This window comes from Prenolepis imparis, unplaced genomic scaffold (assembly GCF_030444845.1).
Source record: "Prenolepis imparis isolate NDT839.2.m4 unplaced genomic scaffold, iyPreImpa1.0 SCAF_2, whole genome shotgun sequence".
Classification (NCBI taxonomy): domain Eukaryota; kingdom Metazoa; phylum Arthropoda; class Insecta; order Hymenoptera; family Formicidae; genus Prenolepis; species Prenolepis imparis.
Genome location: NW_028141160.1, coordinates 20,888,975 through 20,901,446, shown reverse-complemented (window position 1 = coordinate 20,901,446; position 12,472 = coordinate 20,888,975). Strand labels below are relative to the sequence as shown.

At 29.5% G+C, this 12,472-nt stretch overlaps 1 protein-coding gene across 3 annotated transcripts in view; it reads right to left on the bottom strand.

Annotated features, from left to right (window-relative positions):
* LOC145932590 (opioid-binding protein/cell adhesion molecule) overlaps positions 1-12,472 on the bottom strand; it is a 264,950-nt gene that overhangs the window by 33,532 nt on the left and 218,946 nt on the right. For all 3 annotated transcript variants that reach the window (XM_083031635.1, XM_083031634.1, XM_083031636.1), the window contains one exon: positions 2,879-3,015. In XM_083031635.1, coding sequence (XP_082887761.1) covers positions 2,879-3,015 — 137 coding nt within the window. The remainder of the gene's footprint in view (positions 1-2,878; positions 3,016-12,472) is intronic.

Below are 12,472 nucleotides of genomic sequence, written 5' to 3'. Positions count from 1 at the left end.
TTTTTCTCTTTTAAAGTAAAATTTTTATAGAATTATTTCTTTTATATCTCTATTATTAGTTTCACTGCGCACTATATTATAAATTTTTTTTTAATTATAATATATAGATAATTATTTTAATTAAATACATTGACTCTAATACTGGAAATTTGTAGGATATTAAAAACTAAATAAAATTTTATATTCTCTTTTCCCTTATATATTCCAGTAAAATACAGGCAAATATATAATAAAAATGATTTTACTAGAGATTAATGACAAAATGTCAGCGATTTAATATTATCCGATAATCGAGCTTTATTTCTTGACAATTTAATAAGTTTTAATCGAAGGTTATTACTTCATTTTGCGTGAATTGCGGACGAATTTCGATTTTATTATTTTGTTGCGATGTGCGTATGATATTGGGCCTTTTCAAGCAAAATTGATTACCGCAGTAATCTATCCTTGTCTGGCAGATAGACGGAGGAGTGGTTACAAATTGCACACGTACTCTCCTCAATCATTTCGCTCTCGTCTCGGATAAACGATCAGCCTGATTTTTAACTTTCGAAAAAATTCCTATCCGTATTAATTGTTCATTATTTCGCTGGAACAATGTTGAGCGTGCGATACTCGTCGAGACAGAAGCAAAGGAAATTAGTTCGATATTTTTTTGTTTGCGACCGTGTTGATTTGATGGGCTCTGACAAACGGCTAACCACCGTCAGATCGACACGGCTGTTGAGTTTACCATGTAGACAGATCTAATTGGGATTGGCCGGCAGTGGTCGCGCTGACAATTACATAGCGACATTTCTGTTGACGCGATGATGATTATCATTAAATTCATCCTCTCTAATTGTCCGCAGTCGCAAACAGCGTAAGGAAATGGATTGAGATTAATTGGGTCGCGTCATCAATTGTTTGGTATGATGGATTTCATTCTTTATCCTAAAAAAATTCTCTCTCTCACGTATTTTTATATATATATAACAATATTTAGATATATTTTTATATAAATAGTACGCATATATGAATATATACTGTATTGTATGTATATATAGATATTATTCAAGTTTTTTTTTGCAAAATAAATTGCAGTTTTCGAATAAATTGCATAATATGGCAGTTCACTTTTGTTGCTCAAATATTTATTGAGTTCAATTTTGAGTTTAGTGATATTATTCATCAAACAAAATGTAGATGAAAATGTTTTCATTCAACCTGACCTACGATTTCTTGTGAAATATTGCAATAACAATCATAGCCATCTTAAGCCACAAGTTTAATCGCTCTCGGCTGTATTATAAGCGATTCAAGAATAATATTCCATTTAAGCCACATAAACCCCCCGTATGCAAACATTTTAGAACCGTAAGATTGTAATGGTTTTGTCGATATGCAAGCAGATGCAATAATTTATATTCTCTTATTTATTTTATATATATTTTTCATATTTCAAAATTTATTTTTCCGAGATTTATTTATCAATGCACTTTAATGACACGCTATACAAAAAGTACTTAGACATTGCATCTCTTTCTTTACTTATAATACTGGAGGAATACAATTAAGAAAAATATTTTTCGACCGAGATTTCTGATTTATAAATGATTAAAGACCTTTGACAAAGTTTTTTTTATGAAAAAAATTGACCGAATTAAATTTCTGTGCAATTTCTATTAAATTATTTTATCACATATTTTACATTGACAATCTTATATTGAAGATCTTCTATTAAGCATTTGATAATATTGCTCATATTGCTACCATCGATAATAATAGATTGATTTTATGAAGATCCCAACGTAATCCGTCCTCAAGGTTACGCTATTATTGCAGTTCACTGTGTGTAATCGATCCGATTCTCTTCACTATGAGAAGTGAATGAACGAGGAAGTGAACTGGAAGAAAGGGAGATCGAGATGCAATTTTGTGGCATTAATGTTGCAGGAATTGTCAACCATGAGCGGTCGCGACTCGCTGAAAACTCTAGTTTTCCTCCCTACAGACTGCTATTTTGTACTCCGTGCTGATAGGAACGAAATTGCACATGAAAATTTGTATTTCCCTCGGTATGACGAAAGTCACAGATGACATATGTTTTAAAGAAACGTGATGAAAGAAACCTCGAAGAATTATAGAATTCTACATGATATATGAATTAATTCTTGCATAATTGACGCGATATTTAATTCTAAATTGAAATTATTTTCATAAGAAGTCATATGGAAACATTAATATTACGCAATTGCGTTAAAATAAATAATTAAATCGTTGTATCTAATATGTATAAAATTCTCAAAGAGTAAAATATGACAATCTGTAAATTAACGAAAGTGGAAATAATTATAAGATTATTTAAAAAACCAAAGTTTTAACATTTTTTAAATAGTTCCATTATAAGTGAATAAATAATCAATATGTATATTTATCATATTTATATATTATTATAATATGTTTATTTAAATATTACAGATGATGTCTATAAAAATAAAAAGTTAATTTTTTAAAAATTGTAATTATAAAACTCTCTGTGCTAATTGTACTTGTACTAATTGTAATTGAAAACAATTATCTAAGTTGTTCATTATTAGGATATTTTTGGGTTGGAATGTACAAGTAGTCGTAATCTAATTACAGATTTATGTTTATACATACCAACGAAATGGTCAGGCGCATCTCATGATAGGCATAAATATACATATGTCGCGTAGTTCTACGTGCATACGCTACTGCTAAACACAAGCCAAATTTCCTTCGTGCCTATCGGCTGCGTATAATGCATATGCACGTACTGCATCATATATGACGCCCATATACACGCGCTTTTAGGCGTATATATCCATATTAAATGTACATATTTGCGCATCGTCGGCTATGTATATGTACTTACTATTCCGGAACTGTTGAATCGACAGGGCAGTAGAGCATTTCCACTGCTTTGTGCTAAAACATCCTTGACGGATTTGGGGCTCACATAGGGGTCAATGTCGGTTTCCTTTGTTGATCCACTTCGTTCGACTGCACCGTCTATAAATATTCAATAAGATTTAAATCTTTATATCATTGGAAAGCAATTCGTAGAAATTTATATCTAAAATTTTCATAATTGATACTTAAAATGTGACTTAAAAAAATTATTTAAAAAGCATATTATTTTTATACAAATTACAATTTAATTTAACTTAGTTTAATAAAAATATTGAGAAACTAAAATTATCTTAATTTATGTTGTTGCGTATTAAATCTTTTAAGCAACTTTAATTAAATCTTGTTTATTAATGTTATTATTAATTTAAATATAATATTTAGGATTTTTATAATTAATGTTAAAAATAAATAATTAAAGTATATGCATATATATGTATAATCACAAACATAATTTAATAGAAATAATAATGATAAACTAAATATATATAAAACACTAAATGTAGGTATATAAATATATTTTTTAATTTATTAGAATATCAATTAATGTATTAATGTATTATTTTTTATTCTTCATATATGGCTGTTTTAAAGTAATTTTTATTGAAACCAAGTGTCTATAATTTATCATTTTGGACGCTTCGCAAATTTTGATGACAGTTACGTAAATTAAACCGAGACAATCAACTTTTTCAATCAAATAATGTTCGTTAAGTCTTTAACGATCTCTTAATTTTCTTGTTCTATGTTCGTTAATTGGAGATGGTTGTTAAATCGTTTCTAGCTTTAACGATCCGTTTAAAGATAGTAAATGGTCAAATGGATTGTCATACTAACAATTTAATAAAATATAGAACTTAAAGTCGAAAATAGAATCAGAAGAAAAGGTCAAGAGTGTACCGAGTGTTCTAGTTATTTTTTTAAATTCACAGATTTTATACAATTTATTACATTTACTAATATCATATAATTAATTGAGAAGAAGAAAAATTGTAGATAATTGTAAATAATTGTCTCTTAAACATGCTCAAGATCTGTGCCATATATATTAATAAAGGAATTTATCTAATATTTACGACTACAAAATAAATTCCACTTTTTGTAATAAAATAATACTCTTATCGTGTAATACGATTTCTCGCAGCTTGCATAATAATGATCATTAAATAAATTAGTATACTCTTAGAGAAAATGGATATTTTCAATATTTTGTTTCCCTAATTAAATTAATAATAAATTCCAATTGGATAAATTGGTTATAATTGGCAAACATTTTTCCTCCATTGGATAGTGCTTCAAATTTTATAACGTTTGCAAAGTGGTTATTGCATAAAAGGATTATTAATGTAATTATCATATTTAACAACATGCGCAAATAATATAGCTTATTTTTAAATGTGTAATACTTGAAACTTGACTGTGTTGTTTGTTACTCATTGATATTATTATTTGATATCGAATATATAATCCGAATGTAATCCGTGAAATATAATGGGTTACGCATAAAAAATAAGTACAATCTGTATGTACGTGTACGAGTTTAATTCATTATTTTTACTTAAGTATCGCGCAATTATTATATATTGTTTCAACTGTAAATTTTGTAATGTTTCTTTCTTTAGCGAAAAACTGCGTATTTTTAGTGTATTTTTTGCACAGTATTTTTTACGAAGGAGGGGGGAGGCTTTATGTTACAAAGTTTATATATGATATCAAAGAAATTTGTTATAGCATAGAAAAATTATATTTTAAAGATATTGAAGTATTTTAACGAAACTTCATTCTCAATTAAATATACAATCTTGTCTCTGTAAATTTAACGCAAAACTTAATTGCCAGGATATAGTTATTGTTGAAAATTGCAATTAGTAGATTGAAATTTAGCTTAACCGGCTCTACTTTGTCGATGGCAACGAAGCGTTGCCTGCTAGAAATGCTGACACGTGAGTTTACGTTTTCATTATTGCAAGAAGTCATTTGAGCAGTCAACATGCGCATGTTTGGATTAAAGCGTTCCAGCTTTTCCTCTGGCGTTTACACCTATCTACATTCAATATAGACTGAGGATATATTGAAGATTATGTTGCCATACATGTGTATGATTAGTTCAGATTAGACCCGACTGAATCGGTAATGCTGCGTAGCGTATTGCATATCGCCAGTGGCGTATAGTTCGCCTTCGAGAGTTCGCATTCATGTATATTACAAACAATGTGAATAAAGAGACAAGAGGAAATTGTTTGAACATAACGTTCTCAGTAATCTCAGTACTATATGTAACCAGAAACAGCATACTAAAGTATATAGTGGACCAACAGTTATCTATATTTGGCACAATATCGGTTCTGGGATATCAGTAGAGTATTTATAATGGGTTTACTAGGTGATATCTCTCATCATTATGAGGATAATATCGCGGTATTATGAACACAAAGTATGTATTAATTATTATCCGTGATTATTAATACGGAAGGTTTTAAAGAGATGGACGAGCTTGACAAGCGAAAAAATCGACTTTTTTTAAGTTAAATATTTAGGATATGAGAAATTCTGAGTATATTTAAGATTCTGACACATAATTCTATATTTTTTATGGTTATTTCGAAAAAAGAAAATTCGTTAAAAAATATTAATTACTCGTTAAAAATATTAATAAAAACGGAAGTTATTTGCAATGAAAGGAAGCAGTTCTCTCCGTTTGGTAGACATGAAATCTTGAAAACAACTTCAACGATTTCTTTCAAAAAATTTTTAAAAACAATATCTAAAATGTGTCTGTGGAAGCAGAATTTTGAAAATTATGAAAAAAATATTTTAGTTGTAAAAAAAATGCAGAAAAATTTTTAAATCTTATTTGTAACATTTTAGATATTTTTTAAAATTATAAATCCGTTTTTTAATTTTATTTTAGATTTTTCATTACTCTGGAATTATGTTCACCATCAGCTACTGTACGAAAGACCGAAACCCATCGATATGATTTAATTAAAATTAAAAACAAACCGGATATAGCAACATAAAAGCTTTAAAAAGAAATAGAATGAGTAAATATTTGTATAAATAATACTGTAAATATGTTTTGCTGTATTTTTATAATAGCAAAAATAATTCAATTAATTACTTAAAATTCCTGAATGTTTAGAATATATTTATTTTTAATTTTTAAAATTAATTAAATACTTCAAATAATATCTTTAACACACATCTGAATTATCATTCCACATTTGTAAGAAAGTTATATGTAAAATAATTTACATATAAATATTTTTATTTCTCAATTTTTTGCATCGCGCGTGTTTCTTCTAGAAGATAATCTTTTCTTACTTTTTCGCTCTCTTATCGATATTTATCTTACTCGATCGACGGAAATACGGTCATCGTAACTTCTTGTTTGCTCTTGTTGACTTTAATACACGAGCGTCAAAGTGCGAACGGTCGAACGGGCACGAGAATGAATTGGCGAAGGTCCATAAGTAGGTGTCGCAAGTTTGTTCCGCGCTCTCCGGTATTGCCAAAGTTCAACCTCGCTTCGGAAACAGCCGAAACTTTTCCACCGGGGATTGATTCGGTTCCGAGCGCTTCGTCGTACATACCGCGCTTTTCCGCGATTGTGTCCGATCTCGCGGAAACTCTCAGATCAGGCTGTCTTGATTTACACCGTGGATCGCTTTCCAAGGACAACAATGCACCGTTTTGCAGCGTGTCCGTTGGTCCCTCATGCAGTTCCGGACCAGTTACCGTCATGTAACGTATGTGTAACGACTTCTCTAGCGAGCCGAGCCGAGCCACTCGTCGTAAACCGAATTGCGTCGGTCCGAGAATATTATACGCCGTCGGGATTGTGTGCCGGTGACGTTTGGCGCATCGAATGGCTTCTCAGGATCGAGAAGAAATTCGCTTACGGTCGAGTGTCGACGCTAGATGGAATTTTTATGACCCGAATGTGTTAAAAATATTATATCGCTCGCGCGCGTCCTGGGGCAGGCAGTTTCCGTGTCGGCTCTCTCATTCGAAATGCATTGGACAATGCCTACGACTGCGTGTGCACTATGTATCTCGCAGTGATAAAACATTCCGAAAATGTTATTTTATCGGTTGTGGAATATCGTAAGGGAAGTAGCTTGAATAAATCGCCTTTTGTGTGATGTATTTCTCGCATGATCGAATTTGAAAGAAAGAAGGAATAGCGATGGTTCTGGAGTATCCCGTTTAACTTCGTAAAATTTCCATCTGAGTCATATATATAGAATTTTATTAAGAGAAATAGCAAGCAAATGGAAATAATTTTTATTTAAAAATGAAAAAGATTTTTAATTTATTTAGAAATTATTTTAAAAAATCCGATACACCTTTCGCAATTACAAGCGTAATGAAGCTCTTGTGGGTAATTTTCGAAATACATGATGACTATACAGAATAGCCAATGTTGTCGGAAATTGCTGTGTTAAGCTACACTGCGTGTTCAGAAAGTATAAAGCGCTTTTAGATATATACATGCATTACATCGCCATTGCGCTTATGCATATGCAGAGATGATAATTTGACAACTCGAGATATTCCGCGCTATATATCCTCTACTATGAGATTACTGGCCTTTTAGTACATGAATATGTCGAAACTTCTCTTGTCGATCTTCCATGTACCAACTTCGAACAGTGTCGTAAATCGAAATATAGGTATCATGCGAAATTATTATACAGAACGTTTGCCATGTCGTAATTGTAATACAGATTACAAGAAATGTCAATAGATTAAAAGATAATGGAAGATTAAGTCGTGCTAAATGTACAGAATGATCTATATAAAGTATTACAAGATGTTTTTTTCGGAAACTATTAAGAATGATAAGAAAAGATTCCTTTTTAACGCTGTAAGGTTTAGGACTCTTTAGGATTCTTTATTGTTGTTAAATTCTTTAGGAAGATCGGAAGAAAAGGCAATTCTTCTTTTTTAAAAAATAGAATCATATATTTTTGTCTTGCAATTATAAATATTATTAGGAAACATTGATATTGAAACATGAATTTGATAATAATAATAATAATATAAATAATTAATATAAAATTTATATATATGTATATAAAATCGTGTTTGTATAGTTAGTATATATTATTACGATATTACTGTTTTTTTTATATGCAAGCTCAATATTTTTATCATGTATTATTTAAAATTTTTGTCATTTGCATTTTGGGATTATTCGTTATTACAGTTTTCGTAATTATCCATTTTATTCGAATTCAAGTTCAAGTCTTGGATTAGAGATGTATTTTATGGTTCACACATGTATCAAGTTGACGAGCTTGCGCCGTGATATAGTGCGACAGATTATTACACTGATGCACAGGTGTTGCTCCTGGTTGCTTGTCAACAGGTTTGCATCGTCTGACTCTGTATGCGGTCAACATTACTAGTGAAGCATCTGCATGAATATGTAAAGCAATATGTCTCGGATACGGTTTTATTGAACATAATATTTAATCTTTATTATCCACTTACAATTGATCATAATTTAATATTAAGAGCAAATTGATTAAGTTATTATAAATTAATACTAAAATTATTAAATAATTAAATAATAAAATTATTATCAATTTTGTATTAATTTATATATACATATATGCGCGTTTGTATATGTGTATATAAGAAAAAATCAGTTTTTAAAATTATTATTTATTTATTTGATAGTTTGGCTATTTTGTAAGTAAACTCATTGCATTCAGACATAAAATTCCTGACCTTAGAATCTCGTATAATCCTAAAGCCAGAGCGGTAATCTTGTTTCTCTTAGCGGTGACAAATTAGTTATAGAATTTTCAGGAGCTGCAGAAGAGAGAAATGTAATTTAAAATGTTTCACAGATATGTAGCAGCATTTCGTAAGCGAAAGGGTGACGTCGCGGAAGGAGGATGGAGACAACTCCTCGCGGCTTGTATATAATATGTTACATGCACAGCGAATCTTAAATTCCGAGCCTACCGCGATAATTTCGTCCCCTCCATCCTCTTTTGCTTCCGCATAACCGAGTGAATAACTAGCGTAATTGCCGGCGACCTAGTTGCAACCGACGCCGGGGGTTGCATTTCGAATACGACAGCTAACGGGATAGAGAAAGCATGGTATATACATATATTCGTATACCGAAGGTGCGCTAGGGGCGATGTACCTATAAGGGTTCGCCGTTACATTACGCGTCAAGATTACACTTCGCGATTTCGTATCGGGGGATTAATCATCCGCTCGCGCTTTAATTACGATCGCCGGTGTTTTACATCGCGGTGACGGGATACGCGCGAATAATTGCACGGAGTTACTTGTCTGAATTGCCCACGATTGCAATGTAAAGTATTACATGTATTTATGTAAGTAACTCAGCTCTCAAAATTCGCCCCGTATATTCAATCTTTAATGTTAAAATATACTTATATAAAAATATTTTTATATAAGTATATATTTTGACAATACTATATGATTTCATATATTTAAGAGGCCAACTTTTCGAGCCATTATTAGGGTGTTATATTAAACTCAAGTTTATTCAATTTATTATACAAAACATAATAAAATATAAATCATAGTAATTTTACTACTTAATATCATAGTAATTTTATTACTGCCAATGTTTAGGATTAAGTTGTTTGTAAGAATTTTTATAATACTGAAGAAGACTGCGTGCAGTTGAAACGTTTATACTTTCCATTTATATTTTATTATGTTTTGTATAATAAATTGAATAAACTTGAGTTTAATATAATACCCTAATAATGGCTCGAAAAGTTGGCCTCTTAAATATATGAATTCGTTTTGAACATTACACGAGCGTAGAAGAGTTTCTCATTTGATTTTTTAATACTATATGATTTTTAAATCACGATAATTTGATTGAAGTTACAAATAAATTTTACAAATTTTTAACTGATAATAAAATGCAATAATAAAAATTTCCAAAACATTTTTTTCTTCAGATTATTTTAGGAGCTAATAAATTATATAATTTTAAAAAATTAGATTATATAATTTTTTTACACAAATTTTCTATTCTTCTAATCGTTTTGTATATTAAGTTATTAAGTTGTTAAGGTATTATCAAAAAATTAATGTAAATTTTATATAGATCTATTTTGACATTTTATGACAAAATATATGACATCTTTTTGTAATATTTTGTACATATGAGAAAGCTTATTAAGTGTACGTTTGTGATGTATGAATGTAGGTGCAATAAATTCTCTAGAAATAGTGCAATTGAATTCACATTGCGAAGAGAAATTATCTAATCTACGTTTCGTGTGTATATAACAGTCTTTCATCCATTAATACATCTGTGCGCTGCCCTGTCGTGATTCTATCGCTCCATTGATCAACTTCAGCGGCTAAAGTTGCCGACAACTCACGATAGAGACACGATCGATAACGAAAGGGCTTTGACCACCGTCGCACAAAGGTCTCGTGCACATAGGAAAACCGTCAACGTGTCTAACGATCTATTTAGATGGCAACCAATATTTCGAAACTGTCTCGAAAAATTATTTGGAAATTCTTTTCGCACGTAAGCGAAATGTTAACATTTAGGGTAATGGCATTTAGTTAAATGACAAATGACTGATTTCAAAAATTGACATGTTTATCGGTGAACATTTAAAGAGAATAACGTGGGATTTTCTCTCAAGTTTGATATTTTTTGTCTTTTCTCAAATTTAATAACTGAAATATGAAATTGATCAACGTATCGTGTTTGAATATTCTAATACATAGAATGTGAGATTTATGTATATGTGATACATATTAAAATATACCTATTGGAATATATTGTAAGAGTAAAGTTTTTGAATTTTTGTGAGATCAATCTTTTCTTATACGATACAATACAATTGAGCACAATACAAATCTTTTATATTATGTTTCACAATACACGTTAAACAATATTTTATGTATGTCATATTTTTTACAATAATAACACTTATCAATATTATAAAATATTGCATTTTATTATTATAAAGATATTTAAATGGAAAATAGAGCGCCATGTACAATATGTATTACAACTTTTCGTGCGATAAAATCTCAATAACAGTTATTATCCAAGGGATAATACTCGTGTCTGTTCATGTTTTCAAGCTGAAATATTTCACTGGAAAGTTGAAGCATTTTAACCGATCTGACGAATAATATTGTACGAATATAATTGAGTTTTCGTCGGAAAATGTATCTGTTATAATCCTAAATTGACGCTTAAATATGGATGCATATTCTCTGATACACAATTACATATTCTATATCTTCTTTCACAGAATACGATAGTTTGCACGCGAAAAATTTTTTTATGGATTATCGTTTACAGTTTATATTTATAAAATATTCAGTAACTAAGGTAGATCGAATAAACTTTTTATTCTATCAATCGACAGGTTTTATGTGTGAAACACATCACGGTGTGTCTACACAGGATTCAATATCGTATAAACGATCTTTGCTCTTTAATAGTAAACTATCAAATCAAATAGCGAACCAGTTAATAGATATAAAAAAGGAATTAAATTGATGGTATTAAAAAAATAGTCATATTTATTTTAACTTGCATCTCTTCTTTGTATTATTACGGATGATATATATATGATGATTATTAATGCCAATAATTTTTAAAATATATCAATTTTTGCGTTTTAATATTTTATTAGTTGGCTTCATTCAATATCAATTATTATTGTTTAGTGATAGCGGGGCCTTGAAAATAAATGTTTTACGCAGCAGTGATAAATACACAATAACATTGAAACGCACATGATATCGATGCAATCAATATGCCATTTCAAATTGCACCACGATTAAAAAGTTATGACGGTAGGATATTCGATATCGTTTTCTCTCGTTCTCTTTGCGATTCTCTTACAATATATTTACAATTAGCGGAAAATTCTCGGATGTTGGCTTGACTTGCATGTCTCTTCTAGTAAAGCATACGTATTATTTGCACGCAAATGCAATCTATATTATTTAAGTTGCAGGCATCCAAATTTAAAGGCAATTTTAAATAATCTATATAATTTGCGAAATAAAATTCAAGATATAATTTTATTTATACAATAATTTTGTGTTTTATATGTTCTAATGTGTCTATGATATGTACGCTATATTTTATATATATGTACATTTTATTTCTTCAAATAACTTATGTATTATATAACATATTAAATTATAACTAAAATTGTGTCTCGAATTTTGTCGCAAATTATAAATTTTTTAAAACTTATTTTCACTTAAATACATGTAAAACATTTACATGTGATATATATAAAATCTGAATGTAAAATCTGAAAACATATATATTGATATAGTTATAGATGAATTTATATATTGTATTGCTGGAGCTTATTTTTGCATTAAACAAATTACCAAATTAATATAACATGTTTTGTTTAAGAAAACACTTTACGTACTATTCTACAATATAATTTTATAAAATTAGAGGCTAATTTTCTTTTTCTCATTATCTTCTATGTAATATGTTGCTAAATATAATTAGTAAATTTATTAAAAATTTTGCAGTTATAGAAATTTA